Source organism: Emydura macquarii, unplaced genomic scaffold, assembly GCF_026122565.2.
Source record: "Emydura macquarii macquarii isolate MOO-44397 ecotype Brisbane River unplaced genomic scaffold, CSIRO-AGI_Emac_v2 contig_3472, whole genome shotgun sequence".
Classification (NCBI taxonomy): domain Eukaryota; kingdom Metazoa; phylum Chordata; order Testudines; family Chelidae; genus Emydura; species Emydura macquarii.
In genome coordinates this window covers 427157-446487 of record NW_027133609.1, presented here as the reverse complement: position 1 = coordinate 446487, position 19331 = coordinate 427157, and the positions used below count along the sequence as shown (strand labels likewise).

The 19331-nt window shown below is 63.1% G+C and overlaps 1 protein-coding gene across 2 annotated transcripts in view; it reads left to right on the top strand.

Moving 5' to 3' along the window:
* ITGA5 (integrin subunit alpha 5) overlaps positions 1-19331 on the top strand; it is a 45657-nt gene that overhangs the window by 14394 nt on the left and 11932 nt on the right. For both annotated transcript variants that reach the window (XM_067535056.1, XM_067535055.1), the window contains exons 3-19: positions 2734-2846; positions 3070-3193; positions 3665-3726; positions 4371-4416; positions 4660-4785; positions 5594-5638; positions 6409-6452; positions 7870-7926; positions 8801-8853; positions 10627-10835; positions 13255-13446; positions 14197-14242; positions 14857-14964; positions 16858-16913; positions 17657-17811; positions 18147-18284; positions 19169-19236. In XM_067535056.1, the coding sequence (XP_067391157.1) occupies positions 2734-2846; positions 3070-3193; positions 3665-3726; positions 4371-4416; positions 4660-4785; positions 5594-5638; positions 6409-6452; positions 7870-7926; positions 8801-8853; positions 10627-10835; positions 13255-13446; positions 14197-14242; positions 14857-14964; positions 16858-16913; positions 17657-17811; positions 18147-18284; positions 19169-19236 (1642 nt within the window). The remainder of the gene's footprint in view (positions 1-2733; positions 2847-3069; positions 3194-3664; positions 3727-4370; positions 4417-4659; positions 4786-5593; positions 5639-6408; positions 6453-7869; positions 7927-8800; positions 8854-10626; positions 10836-13254; positions 13447-14196; positions 14243-14856; positions 14965-16857; positions 16914-17656; positions 17812-18146; positions 18285-19168; positions 19237-19331) is intronic.

Sequence of the window (19331 nt, the reverse complement as noted above, 5' to 3'; positions counted from 1 at the left end):
CTTTTGTCCATGAGATGAGCTGTGAGGTGGTGAGGCCCCAGGCAGGATTGGGGGGGGGGGAGAATTTCCTTCCCCCTGGGGTCTGCGCCCGTCCAACCCTGCAGAGTGGCCCTGTCCCTCCAGACTGGCAGCTGCCACATTAGACTCCCCGTCTCCTTGCTCCCCAGCCAGGCGGTTTCCATGCCAAGGGGGATCGGGCCCCGTGGTGCTGGGACCCTGGGGTCTGGCCTCCCTGCACGGCAGGAGGTGAGAGCTGAGGGGTGACTCTGGCTCTTGGGGGGCTCTGCTGGAGCCAGCCCATGAACTGCTGCAGCAGCCAGAGCCCAGAGCTGACCCTGGACTGAGCCACCCGCCTCCCATGGGCCTGCCAGAGGCCTTCTGCCTGAAGCTGGGGGGAGCTTGCTGCCATCTCCCCACCCCCGCTGCTGGCTCGGCCCCCCACCCAGCACCCCCTGCCCCACACTCCCACTCAGTCCTGGCATAGCCGGGAGCTCCCACCCACGGCGCCCCTGACTGGAAGGGCTGGGCTGCCATAGCCGGGCGCTCCCCCCCCGGCTGGAGGGGCTGGGCTGCCATAGCCGGGTGCTCCCCCATGGCCAGCGCTCCCAGTCTGGCTGTTCTCTGCTGTGCCCAACCCCGATTGGCCCCCAAAGTGGATTTTGCTGCCGCTGTAGCTGTTTGGTGCTGTTGCGCTCTGGGGTCTCTTTCTCCCAGAATGCACCGCGCCTGCCTCCACCCAGAGCCCCCCCGAGGGGCGGGAACAGCCTGGTTCCCATGGGGCACGGCCCTAGCCCCCTCCCAGCCTCCTGAGCAGCTGCCTTTGTCCAGCTCTGCTGCAGGTGGAGCTGGGGGGTGGGTCAGGTGTGGGGAGGGCGTCAGCCCCAGGCTATCCCCACCCCTGGCTGGCCAGGGGCTGCTGGTATCTGCAAGGGGCGCCTGGCGTCAGTGCTCCCGGCAGGGGAGAGCCCAGGATTAACTGTAATCCCAGCCTCCAGCCGGCCCGGCCCAGCTCGGATGGTTCCTGAACCCTCCCCTCCCCCCTTGTCACTTCCGGTGCCGTCACTGTCCCCCTGAAACATCCCATGCATCCCGCTCATGGCAGCCAGCCTGTTCCCAGCATCCTCCTGGTTTTAACGGGGTGATCCCAGCCCCCCCAATCCCTCCCCCCCAGCAGCTCGGGCCCTGGCATCGCTTTGCGTGAGGACAGGGGAGGTGCAGAGTCCTGGTGTTGCCATGGCGATGGGCACGTCCTGGGGGTGCTGGGTTCCCACGGTGCGAGCGCTGCCAGGAGCCCATGGCGGTAATTGGCGCGAGGCCGGGGGGGTCAGCCGGGGATCTCCCCGCAGGGAGCTGGGATCCCGGGCTCCCAGCTGTGCTGAGGACCCCCTGCTCCCTCCCACGTGGGGCAGGCTCGGCAGCGCAGCCTCTCGCTCTGGCCCAGGACAAATATTTACCCAGCTTTGCAAAGGGAAGCGAGAGCTTTGTGGCTGGCTTGCAGTGCTGGCGCCTGGCTGGGGTGACCTGGAGCGGGGTTTCCCCGGCTGCTGGGATGCCGGTGACCTGGAGGGGCTGGCTGGGATGGGGCTCGGCTGGCTCCCAGCCAGGGGATTTTCCTTGGCTCGCCCAGGCGTGCAGATCGCGTTACGGCCGGAGAGCAGGACGCGGCCCGATGGGAGCTGTCGCCCGGCGTGGTGGGAGCCGGGGGACGCGTGGCTCGCACCAAAGGCTGTTCTCACTCCAGCCAGACGTGGCCCGGCTGGCTCCCGGCCCCCTCGGCACCCTGCCGGCAGCTGGAGCTCTGGGCTCTGCTCTGGGGACGTTGATCTCTCACCCTGAGATAAGTGGTTAATGATGAACCACGGGTGACTCTGGGGCCGAGAGCCAGGTGGGGCAGAGCCCTGGGGGCAAAAAGGGGGGATGCATGAGGTGTGGGGGTAAGACTAGGGATGGAGCCCCCACCTGAGGCAGTGCAGGGGGACGTGGTGCTGCTTGCAGGGGGCAGTGGGTGAGGGGCAGTGTGGGCTACGGGAGGGGTCCCAGGAGTTACAGCACAGAAACGGGGCAGTGTGGGGCTGGTGGGGCGGAGTGAGTTGCAGTACAGACTGTGGGAGGCAGGGGGCGGTGGCAGAGGAGCAGTGCAGCGGAGGGAGAAGGGGGTCGCAGTGTGGGCTGTGGGAGTGGACGGGTGCAGTGCGGGGGCGGGCGGGGGTTGGGGCAGGGGTGCAGTGCAGGTAGTGAAGGATACAGTGTGGGGCGGGGGGTCTTTGCTCCTCCAAGAATTCATCTTTATTCATGTTTGCCTGTGAGGCAGAGCTGAGCAAAGCCCGCAGTGGGCAGGGGCGGGGATGGGACCCATCCGGTGGGGCTGTGGGTAGCAGGCGGGACCCGCCCGGGGGTGACAAGGACTCAGGGGAGGGGACAGACTGTCCTTTCCTGCCACACTTTGCCCAAATGCCCTGTTTCTAGACAGCTCAGCGCACGCTGCCCTCCCCTGCAGCGTTTGCCAGGGGGCATCCCCATGCCAGCTGTTCCCTGCCCGATGTCACATCGGAGCATCGGGGCTGGCTTCCGGGCAGGGCCGTGCTGACACACACAGGGTTTGCACCCCATGAGCTGGCTGGTGTGTCTGAGTCAGCCCTGCCCTCTGCGGGGCCGAGCTGGCGGCTCAGCCGTGGGTCCCAGACCCCACGCCGTGGCAGCAGCTGGTGCCAGTGACCACACTTCTCCCCGCAGGGTCCCGCCAGCACGACTTCGGTGGGAACGGCACGGACGGGCTGATGCCGGTGGAGTTCAAATCCCTGCAATGGTTTGGAGCGACGGTGCGGTCCCATGGCAACTCCATCCTGGTGAGAGCAGCATGGGGGGGACCCGGCTGGGTAGTGCTCGCCGCAGGGACGGGCTGGGGCTGGGTTCACTGCCTGGCTATGGGGCGGGGCATTCCCTCCTGGCTCCACTCTGTGCTGTGGTAGCTAGGGGGGTGTGTGGGCACCATCAGGTACTGGGGCCTCCTGTGCCTCGGTCTCCCCCGTTCCCGACGGCTGCTGACCCCGCTGTTCGTCCCTGCCCTAGGCCTGCGCCCCCCTGTACAGCTGGCGCACCATCAAGGAGGAGTCTGCCCGAGACCCCGTGGGCACCTGCTACCTGTCTGTCAGCAACTTCACCAAGTTCGTGGAGTACTCGCCCTGCCGCTCAGGTACCGGCTCGGGGTACGGGAGGAGCGTCCCTCAGTGCCCCCTCCCCAGCCTGGGCTAGGGGACCCCAAACTCCCTAAGGGAAAGGGTCCTGGTGCCCCCAGCAGCACAGGTAACCCCTCTGTGTCCTGCTTCGAGGGGTGGAGCAGGAAACCTTTCCATCTGGGTCCACAGGGCCCGGGCCTCCCTCGCAGCCCCCGCACGTTCCCAGGGGATGGACATCAGAGCGGGTGGAGACAGTTATCTGGGAAGGTGGGGAGAGGAGCCTAATGACTGGAGCAGGGACCCAACAGCCCTGAGTGCCCACCCCACCCCAGGGTGCTGTCTGTCCCCTGCCCAGGTGCTGGTGCCTGGCATCAGAGCTCCCTGCCCCCTCAGCCCCCTCTGAATCTCCCCCCCCCCAACTGGTGTCTGGGCCCAGAGCCACTGCCCCCATCCCTTTGCTCCCCCACCACTGGTGTTTCTCTCCGCAGATCTGAACTCAGCGGCGGGGCAGGGTTACTGCCAAGGCGGCTTCAGCGCTGAGTTCACCAAGGTGAGAGGCCCTGATGCCCTGCGATCTGAGCCCGGAGCTCTGCTGGCAGCAGCACGGCCCCCGCCAACTGCCCCCAGGGGGAGCTGGGCGCCTCACTGGGGCATCCCGCAGTCAGACTCCCCTGAGCGGGGGTGCGGGGATGGATCTGGGCTGCAGGCTCTGGTACCTCCCGCCCCATGGAGCCGTGCCTCCAGCCCACACGCAGGTGCCTCCCATGGGAGCGCTCCCCTAGCTGGTAGTAGTGGCAGGTCTCTTATCCTCTCTGTGGGCCACCCCTAGAGGGAGCATGTTCTTATGTGCAACCCCCCAACACATCCACCCCATCCCGGTCGCATCCTCTGGGTCTTCACCCGCCCCCACCCCCCATGCCAGGCTGGGCGAGGACAGGTCACTGGCACGGGCCTCCTCTCTGCCCGTCCCGGCTGGGCCTGTGGAGCCCAGCCCTGCCCCACCCTGCCACCCCCAGTGGAAGCCCTCCCGCCCCAGCCCCTGGACACTGAAGCTGGCTCAGCCCGGCTGCCTCCCTTGGGGTTGGGGGACTGGTGGGGGAGGGGTGAACCCAGAAACACTCAACCAGGGTTAGTCTCCCCCCCTCCCCAGAAGGCTCTCACTGCGCGGCTCTGACCGGGCTCCTTTCTCTGCAGACGGGGCGAGTGCTGTTGGGAGGCCCTGGAAGCTATTTCTGGCAAGGTGAATGCCCCGCCCCCCCCCCCAGCTATCGCCTTCCTCCCCCCATCTTTCCCCTCCCCCAACCCCTTGAAGTGTCATCCCCACCCTCTTCCTATTCTACCCCTCCCTGGGGTACCACCTGTTCCTTCTCCCCCTGGGGTGCCACCCCTTCCCCTGTTCCTTCCCCTGTCCCCCTCCCTGGGGTGCCCCCCCAACCTTCCCCCAGCGCTGGACTCTCAGCCACCCACCCCATCTCCCCCCCAGGCCAGGTGATCTCAGCCACACAGGAGCAAATCGAGGAGGCCTACTACCCTGAATATTTCATCCTGGACACCCAGGGGCAGCTGCACACACGCCAGGCCGCCCCCATCTATGACGACAGCTATCTGGGTGAGTGCCGGCTCGCGGGGCACCCTGGCTGGTAGCTGGATGTATTTGGCTGGTACCCCCGTCTGGCAGCTTCTAGGTGCCTGTGGGAAGCGAGCCAGAGCCTGGGCCCAGCTCCCAGCGGAATGAGGCTCCTCACTGCGGGATCATGGCCGGGGAAGGCAGGAGTAACTGGGCCTCGCCCACAGGGCAGCCCCTGCTCCCCAGGCTTGGGCATGGGGCTGCACCTGGCCAGGCCGCCAGCTTCAGGGGCACCCCAGGGTGTTCCTCATGTGGGGGCTGGGAGCATTCCCGGTTATAGCTGGGGAGATGGAGGCTGTGCTACTCCCAAGGACGTGCAACAAAGTCAGGAACAGGACCCAGGAGTCCTGCCTCCCAGCCCCGCCTGGTCAACCACAAGACACCAGTGCCTGCCTCCCAGCCCCCACGCTCCAGCCATAGACCCTGCTGCTCCCTGGCCCTTTACAGACGTAGCATGGGGCCGGCCGTCTCCTCCTCTAGTGCAGAGGCAGCCTGTCCCGTCGGCGCAGATGGGATGAGTGAGGCCTGGAGGGGACTGGAGCTTGCCATGGTCCCGGCACTAACCCCTCTCCTGGGCAGAGTAAAGCAACTAAGGAGGTTTTGTGTCTGGTCCCCTTTTAATCCATCACCTGTCACTGAGAAACCAGCTACCCTGCCCAGTGTTGATGTAGGGCCTACCCAAAACAATGGGGACAGAAGGGAAAGGTGCTGTAACCTAACAACCCCGGTTGTTCCCCAGTGGAGTGAGCGGCGCCGGGAGCCTAACCCCCCTCCTCTTCTCCCCACGCAGGCTATTCCGTGGCCGTCGGCGAGTTCAGCGGGGATTCCACTGAAGGTACCAGCCATGCTGAGGGGACGGGGGAGTAAATGCTGACGGGCCCCCCACGTTCTGCCCCAGTTCTAACACCCCGCAGACGTGGCAGGGCCAGTCCCAGGGTGGCGCGATGGAGAAGCAGCCGGTGTGGAGGAGGCCGAGCTGACACTCCTGGGTCTGGCCAGCCGGGCTAGGAAGCTGCGCAGGGCGGGTTAACTCCCTGGGCTCCCACCTTGGGCCTGGCTGGGACCAGAGGGAATGAGCGTATGTGCAGCCCTCGGCGGGCTTTGAACCCAGCACTGCCGCGCCCTGCCCACAGAGCAGCCGGGTGAGCTGTTACCCGTGTGGGCCAGCCGCTGAGGGGCTGGGGCTCACTCTCCCTGTCTCACCTGAGCAGTAGCTGAGCCTGGGGCCCGCGTTGTCACCTGCATTTCCAGGTCTCCTGGGTTGGGCTCCAGTTTGATCTGCCTGTCCTCCCACAGCAAGACAGTGAGGAGCCGGCAGTGAGCCCGTGGGCGCAGGGTGATTGACGGACCCATCGACTCTGTGCAGATCCACACCCCGCTGGGCTGGGGCAGCAGCCCACTGGAGTCTGGGCTCTAGGTCTCCCCCCCCTTATTCCCCCCCAACACATCTGGGTGAACTGCTTTAACCTGGGATGTGGCGCAGGACAGACCAAGGTGATGCTGGCCTGGCTTTGTCTGTGTTGCCCATCCTGCCCCGAGCATCCCCACAGGCTGAGCTGTCCCCGCCCGGAGTTACGGACCCGTTTTCTCTTTGCTCCTCTGCAGACTTTGTGGCTGGCGTTCCCAAAGGAAACCTGACCTATGGCTACGTAAGATCCAGAGCTGGGGCAGTAGGGTGGGGGTTCCTCCCCTGGGGGCCGGGGGAGCCCCCCTTTCTCTCTGTCTGGCTGCACCCGGGCTCTCCCTCCATCTGCCCTGGGACCCCTCACACCAGGCTGGCTTGGTGGCTGTTCCATGGTGCCGAGAGCTGCCAGTGCCGCTGCACCCCAGAAGTGGGCGGCTTTGTCCCTTTCTCCCACCGCTGCTCTCACTAGCTTGGCTTTGCCCTCCCCTGGGGCTCTCGCACCCCAGGGATGTCAGTGCAGTGGGATGTGGGGCACGGGGCCCAGGTCATCAGCCGTTCCTTGCATGGTGGCTGCGTGGGGCGCGGCCGTTCCTGCCAGCTCCGGTACCCAGACCCATGGGCCGGGCGGCCCTCCCCCAAGCGTGGACCTTGTGAAGTGTCGCAATCCTGGTGACTTCGTGGTTTCCGTAGTAACCGACACACATCCCATGGGAGGGAAAAGCAGGGTCTGAGGCATGTCTACACGGTGGTTAAACACCTGCGGCTGGCCGGGCTGGCTGATTCGGGCTAAGGGGCTGATTAATTGGGGGGTAGATGCTCAATCTGAGCTCTGGGACCCTCCACCTCACAGTGTCCCCGAGCCTCAGCTCCAGCCGGAGCCCCAGCGTCTACATCAGTTAAACAGCCCCCGAGCCGGAGCCTGTGAGCCGGAGTCAGTGTTTAATCACAGTGTAGACGTACTGTGGGAGGCCTCCATGGGACCAAGTGAAGCCTGAGCCTGGGCGGTGAGGAAACGGAGGGTGGGGACGGCGTGGAGCAAGGGGTGGCCCGGCCCACCCTGAGCTTTTGTGGTCGCCCCCCTGCATGTGCTCCCTTGCCCCCCGCTGCCGACATAACAGGCCCTTCCTGTGACCTGCCTGGGAATCCTGCTGTGAGCCATCGCCAGAGTCCAGCAGCCTCCCCCAGGACCCCGCCCCAAACTCCCGCTGTTTAAAGATGACAGCTGTGCTCTGGGGGGAGTGGGGTCTAGTGGTTAGAGCGGGGGTGGGGTCTAGTGCTCAGGACTCCTGAGTTCTGCTCCCATCCATGCCATTGTTCTGCTGTGGGACCTTGGGCCAGGTCCCTTCCCTCTCTGGCGCGGTTTCCCATCTGTAACCTGGGGAGGAGGCTTGGCGGCCATGGGCGTCGCCTGTAGCACCCCTCAGAAGAGAAGGAGGATTTGGATTTTCTCCCTGACAAAGTCGCAAACCCCAGGTGAACCCCCCAGCTGGGCGCCGGGTCAGCCTCAGGGGCTCTGGGACAGCAGAACAATGGAGCGAGCAGGGACCGCCTGGGCCAGAACTCAGGGGAGGTGAATAGAAACCAGGAAGGAAGCGAGTCCCGGGCAGAGGCTCGAGATGGGAACTCGGCACCCAAGCTGGGACTGTGTCTTCTCTTGCCAGGTCACTGTCCTGAACGGAACGGACATGAAGTCCCTGTATAACTTCTCCGGAGAGCAGGTGAGCAGGACGCGCGGGCCACGCGGGCCGGGTCCGTGTGCTTGGCGCGGGGCTGTGTAACGAGGCCAGCCCGAGGTATCAGACGAGCCCCCTGTGCAACGGGTGACTGGCAGTGCCCCCCGTGCCTCTTGGGGGTGGAGCTGCTAGCTCTTCCCAGGGAGAGGGACCCCGGCCTCACCCCAGACCCTGCGTGCTGCTGACCCCGATGGCCCCTGTGTAGCACCCCCCAGCATTTGTGTCAGGCCGGCGCATGAGAAATAGAAAGCGGAAATGCCGCCCGCGCCCGCTGGCGAGGGGTCTGGCACTGTCTGGGCGCGTGGTCGGTTAATAGAAGTGTCTTGTGAGCGCTGCCCCCGCCCTGGTGGCGGTGGGACGGCCCCACAGCCCCGGCACTGCCTCCATAGAGGGGCTGCAGAGGGGCAGGAGCTCAGGGCAGCTGGGGCCTGGGCCCTTCACGGGGTACTGAGCCGTTGGGGGGGCCTGGGGAGCTGACCCCAGGCGGCACTGGCTTCCCGCTGGGATCTGGGCTCAGGGATGTCATCGCTAAAAGCCCGCACTGGGGGGTAAGGAGGGCGAGGGACTAGAAGGGGGAGCTTTGAAAATCCCTTTGTCACACTGGCAGCGTCCCTCTCTCAGGCAAGGGTCCTGCAGGAGGCTCCAGCACCTTGTCCTGGCCCTTGATCGCCACGGGGGGTCCGCCCGGGGCCCCTGCCTCCCCCCGCCTGCAGCAGAGCTGGGGCCAGAGGAAGCCCCTGGCCCCCAGCCTCTCATGTGGTCCCCGCTTGGGAGGTTTCCCCGTTTGTGGCGGGGGGCAGGAGCTAGCATGAATTTGTGGCCTAAACGCAGAGCCCAACCCTCCCTTTCTTCTCCCCAGATGGCCGCCTACTTCGGCTACGCCGTGGCTGCCACGGACTTGAACAGCGACGGGTGAGCGCGGGGCTAGCGAAAGGGTTTCCCCTGGTAGCTGCGGGTGTCGGTGCCGCTCCTGGGGGCTTCCACGGATCAAGGGGGGCAGTTGGGAAGCAGGGAAGGGCTGGGGGGGGGGTTCGGTATCGTAGGCATCGCAGTGTTGGTGGGGGAGGGGATGCACGTGTTGGGGGGTGTATGTGGGGGGCAGGGCTAAGCTGCCCTTCCCCCCCATGTATAGAGTACGTGGGGGTGGGGTGGGGGTATAAACCACCTGCCCCAGAAGGGCAGCAGAGTGGCTGGTAACTGGGCACCCTGCTCCGAGCCTGCTGACCCAGCAGCACCCCCTGTCATAGGGGATGGGACAGAGCAACATCCCTGGCTCCAATCCACCCCCTTCCCTCCCCAAGTTCTGGGTCCTGCACTGGGGGCTGGGATGGCAAAGACAGAGTCTACCCGAGCTCCCCCCACACCACAGCTCCCCCCACACATGCCAGCACAAGATGTGTCTGCAGCTTTTGCCATGCAGCTGCCTTCTCTGCCCTCTCCTGTGGGCCTTAACTGGCTATGGAAGAGCTTCAAAAGCCCCATCCTTGGGTTTCAGAGTTAACACGACAGGAAGAGGGGCTTTTAAAACGTTCCTTCACAGCTGTCAGGGCAGGAGGCTTTATAGCAACCAGATGTTGGGGTTCTGCAGCATGTAGGTGGCAGCCCCCGGGGGAAGGGGGCACTGGGAAATTGGGACTCCAGGGTTCTGTTCCCAGCTCTGGGCGAGGTGGGGCAGAGTGGGCTGGAGTCTAGGGGAGAGTCAGGACTCCTGGGTTCTGTTCATGACCCTGTCGCTTATTCTAGTGTTTCCCAAATGGTCGCTCCTGACCCACTAGTGAGCCGAGGGGTGGTTCTAGGTGGCTTGTGGGCCCAGTCTGGAGGGGAGGTACTGGGGGAAGGTGTTGTCAGAAAGCAAGTCCACTCCACACACGCACCCCACAGCGGCAGCTCTTCTCCCATGGGGCTGGACCAGGCTCCCCCATCCAGCACATGGGGTCGCAGCATCATTTTGGTTTGGCCTGGCCACCCCTCCAGCAGGTGGCACAGCTCAGCCCCCGGGGCAGGGTGAGTGGGCAGGGCTCACTCTCCAAACACCCCCCACAGCCCAGGCCTGCTCTCTGTGCTGGGCCAGGAACAGGGGTCTGGAGGGTGCTGCCCCCTCAGTGGCGGGAAGAGGAGGAGGCCATGGTGAGGCCATGGCTGGCCTATGACTTTGCCTCCTGCCCCCGCCAAATTGCAGTTGGCGAGTAGCCTTAGGAAAAGGTTGGGAACTACTGACTTGCTGAACAGCTGAACTGAGCCAAGACATCCCCTGTGACTCAGTTTCCCTGGTTTTGCAGTCGGGATAATGGGAGTGACCTCCGGGGGGGGGGGGGGGGAGCAGAGGGTTTGGGCCTTGGCTCTGTGGGGAAGTGTTTGGTGCGACCTAAGGGGTGAATTTAAACGTCTCTCATTGCATCCAGTGAGAACCCAGGTGGGCGCCTGGCCTGGCATCCGAGTGTATGGCACGTGGGAAGGGGCACTGGTCCCCTGGCATAGGAGCATCCCCTGGGGGCTTATCCCAGCATGGCTACCCCGGGGGACGGGGCACAAGCATTAGCGTGCTGTGAATGGGGAAGAGCAAGTTACCCGCTAGCTGGGGCAGCTGTCTGCTGCTCTGGAGCCCTTGGGGACCCCTCTGAGCCTGTCGACTGCCCTGGCACAAGCCCCGATTCTAACCCCTGGTCTCTCCCTCCGCCACTGAAGCCTGGACGACCTGCTGATGGGCGCTCCGCTGTTCATGGAGAAGACCGAGGACGGGCGGGTGCAGGAGGTGGGCAGAGTCTACGTCTACCTGCAGCAGCCCCAGGGCATGGAGCCCAACGCCTCCATGGTGCTGACCGGGCACCAGGAGTTCGGCCGCTTTGGGAGCACCATCGCCCCCCTGGGAGACCTGGATCAGGATGGCTATAATGGTGAGCGAGCGCGTACGTGTGTGTGTGCATGGGACTGTCGCACCGTGTCGCAGGATTGAAGTGAGGCAGGGTGGGCACCGTTCAAGAGCACGGCTTTACTTGGACCAGCTCCCTGCTCGGCGGCAGGGGTCCGGTGCAGGGTCTGCGTTTCTGGCCTGGTGTGCCCCTGGGGGGTGGAAATACCAACTCTCCTGTTACTGCAGCCCCGTCAGCAGCAACCAGAGGCAAAAATAGCCCCGGGAAAAGCCGAAACCTAAGTGCAGACACGGGGGCGCGTTGCAGCCTGAATGCCAAGCCTTCGGGTGGGGGGAGCAGCAGCTGCTCGTGGGGTCACAGTCCTGCTAACCTCACAATCCTTCGCAGGCCCCGGCTGTTGTGGGAGCGTCAGCCACCGATTGCAGCTGATGCTGGGTGTCATTTCGATAGGCCACAGGCAGGCTGCTCGCCCCGTGATCGGGAGGGGAGGGGAGCGGGCACCTGCCTGGCAGCAGCTGCTCCTGCGTGGTGTGGCTGGCCTGCTCGGCTAAACTGCGGCTGTAAAGGAGTCAGGATGCCTGATGCCCGTTGTTATGGGAGCAGCTCTTGGGCTGGAGAGAAGGGGCTGCTGGTCTGAGCCGGAGGGAGGCTGGCCCCAGATGCCGTTGCTGTCGGGGATGGTCTAGTTCTCACGTGGTCCTGCCTGGAGTGCAGGGACTGGATGGGAGACCTAGCGAGGCCCTTCCCATCCTAGGGCCCGAGCATTCTTGGGGTTTAAAAGCTGCTTGTTGCACCCTGAGCTGTCCCACTGCCCAGCCAGGCTCCTGAGCCGCCCCCCACTGGGGTCAGGCTGGTAGGTCGATGTGGTCTGTGGTGACAGAAAGTCCATCCCCAGCCGGCTATTCGGGATCCCCAGGGTGAAATGAGCTGGGCCGGTCTCAGCCTTGTCCTCAGCCATGGCAGCCTCAGAACACCCCATGGAGACCCAGCTGCCCTCGCCCTCCTCAGGCTGGACAGGGAGGGGAAGGAGTGTGGGCTATAAACCAGGGAGGGCAGCCTGCAGCCGTCACTGCCTGGCATTGAAAGGGACGGCTCCACGGATGTGCTTGCCTCCCGGTGGCTGGCTGCCTTGTTACCCAAATAACAAATATTACAGGATTTTATTAGGGGATAAGGCAACAAGCCGCATTTATTGTGAACACAGAAACTTGGTAAATAGTATTAAAGAAAAGAAAAGTGTCAACACTGTAATAACATTAATATTGTGCTTTACTTAGTGAAATAGTATTAATAATAATGTAAACACTAGGAAAACAGTATTAACATTATATCAATACTACAATTACAGAGACACATGTTTCAATTGATGCTTTCATTCACACTCTCACAGACTGACAGGCATACACAGACAGGGAGACAGACAAACTTACATAGGGATCTTCCAGATGTCATAGTTACCAGCCTCTTGGTGCTCATGATAGTCACTGGCCAGGTGACTAGAGCATGAGGATGAGGAGCAAGGTTCTGCCGATGCGCATCGGTACTCCTGGCTGATGTGATGTTGTAGACCCGAACCTCCAGCCTTCATCTTCTTGTCCCATTTTATAGGGAAAGGACCCCATGTCAGTCTATGGGTTTTGCTCTGTCATGCTGCAACTGCATTCTTGGTGTGATTCTCAATCACCCACATTCTTGCAAGCCTGATCAGATTTTGTCCTTTGAAATGGGCTGGCTCCAAAGTCATCAGGGTGGGCTCCTCTTCGGCCATTTGATCATCTTTGCTTCTTTCTTCTTCCCTCGAGCGTTTTAGGTGAGGCTGGTGTTTTCTTCATGTCTGTTTCGATATCCTTTACTCAGATCAATTGTTCAATCACTCTCTCTGTCTACACCCAACTCAATTGCTCAGACATTCACACTTCAGTCACTCAGGGCCAACTCCTAGCTGAAGAACTTACATATTATTTTTAGAGCAAACCTTATTTCATTTTTGACAGTGTCTTTCACAATTAGATAGATACATTACATTGCAGTGTGTGGCTTTTGTACTTAGAATAGGATTTTTACAAATATATTGGAAGCAGGTAAAATGAACAGATAAACTGGCCAGTGGACATAGTACAGACATTTACAAACAATCTTAAAATTATACAAAGTGCAGACAGACTTGAATTAACATTTAAACGGGTAGAACAGTAAGAGTCAGTTTGAGGTTTTAGCTTTTGATTCAGACTGATGTGCCTTTTGATAGGAAGGGGGGGGGTGTTTGTGGCTCTATTCTTACATATATTTCAAAAACAAGATTTTGGCCAACAGCCTTTCCCACCTGTGAGTCCCTGGGCCCGTTTCCCAGCTGCCTGTGCTGGGGGGCAATGGTAGCAGGGTCCTGCTCTTGCTGGGGGTGCCACACACCCCTCTGTTGACCTTGGTGTTTGTCTCCCCCCAGATGTTGGCATCGGGGCGCCCTTCGGTGGGGACGCGCAGCAGGGCGTGGTGTACGTGTACAACGGCCAGGCCAGCGGGGTGAACGCCCAACCCTCCCAGGTCCTGCAGGGGCACTGGCCACCCGGCCGTTCACCCGACTTCTTTGGGTTTGCCCTCCGTGGAGCCAAGGACCTGGACGGAAACGGTTACCCAGGTGAGGGCTGGCGCATTGGAGACTCTGTGCCGCTCCCTGCAACTGCCTGACCCTCCAAGTCCCCCCGGGTGGGGGTGCCAGCCCCTGGCTCCCGTGAGATGCAGCCAGCATCATGGCTCTGAGCACGGCTCGTGCCCGGTGCCTGATCTGGCTGCTCTGAGGCTGCACTTCTCTCTCGTCCCGGCAGGCTCCCTTCCCTTGTGTGCCCGTCTGTGTCTGCATTCCTGATTGCCTCTGGGCTCCCACAGCTCTCCTCCCACACCCCTCACCGCCCCCACTTCTAGCACTCAGTGCATGAGAGTTGCTTCTAGCGCCTCCTACTGGGGTGCAATGCCCAGCTCTCCCCAGGTGACAGAAGCCACCCGACACTAGGCTGGGCCAGTGCGGCCTGGGGAGGCTCAGGAATAGCTTAGTGCCAGCTGGAATGGTGCCGAGTGCCATGGGCTACCCCGCCTCTCACCTGCCCTTCTTCCTCCCTCCCTGGCAACGAGCTCCCTGCTAGCCCTACCCCCCAATGCAGACTCCCCTTTCCCATGGCAACGAGCTCCCTGCTAGCCCCCTCTCCCCCCCAGTGCAGACGCCCCGTCCCAATGGCAGCTCGCTCCCTGCTAGCTCCCCCTGGCAGTGGGGTGCACAGCGCTGATGGAGCGCTGCCCGTGTGCTGCTTCCCCCTCTCTGGGCTCTGGCTCCAGGGGGTGTTGTCCTGCCGCGGGCTTGGGCTGAGCTGAGCTGTCTGTGTTTACCCTGCAGACCTGATTGTCGGGGCCTTTGGAGTGGACACGGCCGTGGTGTACAGGTAGGTGCTTTTCCACTCCGCGGGCTCTTTCCCGGGGGCTGGTTCTGGGAGCCCCCACTGCAGTGGGTCGGGAATGCCAGGCCTACCCTCAGCGATGGGTTGTGCTGCCCCAGCTTATCATGGTGTTTCTCACACCGGGGCCTGTGCCCACCTGTCCCGCTGCCCCTCTCCCCCGCTGGCTGCCCCCCACTGCAGGTTGCCGCCTGGAGGTAACCTGGGGGTCTGAGCTCTGGCCTGTGTTGCTAGGTGTCCTCAGGGCTAGTGGCCTCCCCGGCTCCTGTCTGGCATCATTGTGGGCATTGGGGGAAGGGAAGCGGCTGCTCTGGGGGATTCCTGGCCCAACTGGAGCATCCTCACTGGTGTGAATGGCCCAGCCCCAGCGAAGAGGCTAATGTCAGTAGAGTGGGGTTGATGGACGCCGGCCAGGGGGGCAGCCCCTCTGCAGGCAGAGGTGGCAGCATCCGAGCTCTCTGGGCCCCATCTGACCCCGATCTCTCGCCACCCCTTTGGGGTCAGCTGGGTCCCAACCCCACCGTGGTCCTCCAGGTGGTAAATGTAGCATGTGATCCTCTTCCCTGTCTCTCCTGGCTCCTGCCGCCCCTTGCCCTGCACAGAGGCCGCCCCATCGTCTACGCCAGCGCCTCCCTCAACATCTTCCCCACCATGCTCAACCCCGAGGAGAGACTGTGCACACTGGAGGGCACCAACACCCATGTGGCCTGGTAAGTAATGTGCCCCCTTTGAGATCGGCCCTGATGGGCAGGGCTGAGAGCTCCCTCCAGACAGGCACTGCTTCCATGGAGTTCTTCTGATGCGCATTGCCTGGGTGTGAGCCCTGGTGTCCTGGCCACCGTCCAGTTCGGAGGACTCCATTCTGCCTCCCCCAGTCCCATCGCTGCTGTGACTGGTTGTTGGGTTCGCACCTCGTCCCGAACTGCTGCGTGTGTGGTTAAAACAGCTGCCCCGTCCCACCCCAGAGGTGGCCGCATTGCAGCACGCGTGAGGGGAGGCGCTCCCTGTGCGTAGCAGGCGCGAGGATCCGGTGAGGCAGACGGCCCCAGCCCCGTCAGCGGGGCCAAGTGGGCGTGGGGTGAATGGCATCTGCTTTCAGCTTTTGTTATGAACTCAGGCACTGGGGCTGGGCTCACTGGAACACTGCTGGTGAGCTCAGCTCTGGGGGGACCCCGCCCTGCCCCACACCCCCTATCCCCCCTCCCTCCAGCAGCCCCTTGGCTGTGTAACGCCTGGGTAGCTGGCTGTGGTGTGTGTGAATTGTCCCCCGTGGCCTGTGGGTCTCAGTCCAGGAGAGCTGTGAGGGGTGCAGGGAGGTTAATGGCTTTGTTTACAGCAGGCTGGTTTATCCGTTGCTCAGGAACGGGGGTTGCTGGCCACCTGCCCTCCCCTTGATGAATGGGCGATTGTGAGACTCTCACAGAGCTGGCTGGAGCCGGGGAACTGGGACGCTGGCCTGGAACACAGGGCGGGGCGGCTCCAGGGTGGGGGAGCTGGGAGGGGGGGTCAGCACCAGGAGGGAGGGAAGGGGGGAGGGAATCTGCACTGGGATTGGGGCTGCACAAGAGGGGGAACGGTGAGGGGAATCAGTCTCTGGGGTGGAGAGTGGGGGAATCAGCACTGGGCTGGGGCAGATGGGGGGATTCACACAGGAAGTGGGGGGGGGGATTGGCACCAGGGGTGGGGCGGATGGGGGGCAATTGGCATTACAGGGGGTGGGGCTGCAGGTATCTCTCCTGGGATCAGTCAGGTACAGCTCCTGACGCACCTCTGTGCTGGAGCAGCCCCCACCCCGACGCTGCTGGCCCTGGGAGGGATTTGACCTGAAGAATCAGGTCACAAGATTATGATCTTGTTCCCAGCTCCTGGTGGGCCCCAGCCCGGCTCTGGTAGCTTGCTTACATTTGGGGTTAACGATTAACCGTGTCCCAGGCGCCAGCCACTCCTGGTTGCTGGTAACTGCTGCTGCCGGGTGTGAGCTAGGGATGGGGTGACGGGAGTTGGCTAATTCCGGCGTGGAGGAGCCGGAACCTAAGGGGTATTTGGAAGCAGTGGGGCCCTGCACTGGGAGGTGGCAGCCCTGGAGCTATCTGGGGTAACTGAAGATCGCCAGACCTGGATTCGGGGCTCCAGGCCTCTCTCCCTTTGGGTCTAGCCGCAGCCCAGGTCGGAAAGCCTCTCTTTGTCTGGGAGGGGCACAGCCTGTGGCCAGAGCACACACCATGATCCTCACACCCATTCCTAGCCCTGCCAGTGACTGGCCGGATCAGTTCCCGGCTCTGTTCCCATGGTGCAACAGGGAAACTGAGGCAGGGCGTCTCTCTCCCGCCACTTCCCCAGAGTAGCACGAGGGGTAACTGAACTAAGGGGCGGGCAGAGTGTGGGACTTGGGGTCAGGACTCTTGCGTTCTGTTCCTGGCTCTGCCACTGACCATCTGCACTGACAGTGGGTTGCAGGGTCTGTGCAGGGCTCCTGAGCGGTTGCCCCCGAGCCAGGGCAGCCCTGCCCCTGTACTGGGTCTGGCAGGGCACTGGCAGACTCTGCCAGGTGTGGTGACGGCTCCTAGCTCATGGTATGTCTCTCTCTCTCCCCGTCCTGTCAGCATAAACCTGAGCTTCTGTCTCAACGCCTCCGGGAAGCACGTGCCTGACTCCATCGGTGAGTAGCGAGTGCGAGGCGCCAATCGGAGCAGCCAGGAGGCAAGTGCTGCCCCAGATCTTCCCAGAATCCCTTGGTCTGCGGAGTCTCATTATCATGTGGCACTTGGGAGCCAGGCAGCCCGTGGGGACGTGTCCAGTCTAGTGTGAGGCAGGGTCTGGCCAGGTCAGGGCTTGGGTGGGAACCCAAGGGGCAGCACACACTGCTGTGGGTGAGTCGGTGGGAGCGCTTGTGCCCCCGAGGAGGGATGGGTTCGTGGTTGAGCCACTGATCTGTTAGCCAGGACTCAGCTGTGCTGCTCCCTTGGGGCAAATTATTCCCTCCTCACCTTCCCCTCCCCCCATGCTTCAGTTTCCCCTTGTGTATTAAAGATCCTATGGCCCGTTTTCCCATGGTTGGGGTGACCTGTTTGGTGACCTGTGTCCTGGCTCAGTTCAAATTTAGATCATTTCTTTCTGCCTCTCTAAATTCCCCCTTAATTTCAGTGGGACATGGGATACTTCCTAAACGGCTTTGTAACCTTGCTCTGTGCTGTTAAACAGCTGCTGAGCCCGGCCTCAGAGGTGGCAGCATGTCAGTGGTGGATGAAGGGCTCCCCTCAGAGGCCAGCCAGTGCTGTGCTTTGACAGGCAGTGTGAAGAGAGGGGATTTAGTGGGGTGCTGCGAGGCCTGGAGCTGTGACTGCAGCGCTGCCATGGCCCCTTGGCTTTCTACATTCCCTGACCCCTCCTCTCCCCCGACAGGGTTCACCGTGGAGCTGCACCTGGACCACCTGAAGCAGAAGGGAGCCATCAAGCGGGCGCTGTTCCTGCAGTCCCGCCAGTCTCACCTGGTGCAGACCATCCAGGTGCACAACGGCGCCCTGGACGAGTGCAGGGAGATGAAAATCTACCTCCGGGTAAGGGGGGCCAGCCCAGCCAAGAGCCTCAGCCCTGCCCTAGGGTGACCCCACGCCGATCCCCAAGGGACAGCGAGGCAGCCCTCGGCTCTGGGGAGGATGAAGGAGGCTGCCAGACCCAGACAGACCCTGTGGTTCTCTCTGGCTCCCTGGCCCGTGCTGCCCCAGTGCCCCTGAAGTCTCGCAGCCATGGAAGCTCTGCACTGGGCAGGCGCTGTGGCAGTGAGGTCCCCGTGGGGGTCCCGGCCCGTGCCAGCCCTCGGAAGTGGTGACTCGGTGGGACTGGGCGCCGAGCCGCATCCGTGCCGCCCCTGAGCGCTCTCCTCTCTCCCCAGAACGAGTCGGAGTTCCGCGACAAGCTGTCCCCCATCCACGTGGCGCTGAGCCTGGGCCTCGACCCGCAGGCCCCGGCAGACGCACACGGGCTGCGGCCCATCCTCAACTACCTCACCAAGAGCTACATCGAGCAGAAGGTGCATGGGGGAGGGGGGGACCTGCTACCTCCCGGGGGGCTGTCGCCGCACTGCCTGGGCCCCTCTGCGTCAGATGCGGAGGCCCCTGCGGGAAGCTCCCGGCTCTGTTCTGGTGGCAGGGCTCAGCCAGGGGCAGGAGAGCCGCAGCTTGGATCTCAGACTCTGGGGGCGGGGGGCAGCCTGGCTTTGTCAGCAGGGCCAGCCCCTGGGGGGGGGGGGAGGGATCAAATCAGGACCCCCAGAGCCATTTCCCAAGGGCTTTTCTGCCTGCAGTGTCCCTGGGAGGTCACCTGGATCCAGTCTCCCCACGAGACGGTGCCGTTCCCCAGGCTGGAGACGCCTTAGCGCCCCCCCTTGGAGCCCACGTACCAGACCCAGCTACTCCCCCCCATCCTGGCTCTGGCAGGCCCTGGCACTGAGGGTGGGCAGGCAGACCAAACAGAAATCGACCTCCCCAATCTCTGCCCCTCTCCCCCCAGCATTGCCATCCCCACCCCCTGATTGGGGGGCTTGCTGTGCCAGGGAACGTGGCAGGGCCCAGGCGGGCAGCCCAGGGCCAGGTGGTTCCCCACGTGTGTGCACCATGAGTTTCAACTGCGTTCTCCCCCAGCTCTCTGTGGGGCCCAAGCTGGCTGTGCTGCCCCACTCCTTCCTGCCCCCAGGAGCTGAGGGGCAGAGCGCTGGGGCAGGGCCCTGAGTGCTTAGCTAGGCAGCTCCGTGGGCTGCGCCAGGCTCTGGGGTTCACCCCATGCCACCTCAGGGTGCAGAGCCTGCTGTTGCTGTGGAGACAGTCTCAGGCCTGGCAGGGAAGGGGGTGCGACATGACTGAAGGACGCAGGTTGGGGGGCTGCTCACAGACACCCCTCCCTTCCTCTGACCCCCAGGCCCAGATCCTGCTGGACTGTGGCGAGGACAATATCTGCGTCCCCGACCTGCAGCTTGACGTCTTTGGGTAAGACTGGCAGGAGGCCCTCTGCCCCCCCCCGGGCAGGGGCAGCGCCAGGGGGCATCTGCAGAGACACGCTCAGAGAGTGGGCGGGCGGCCTG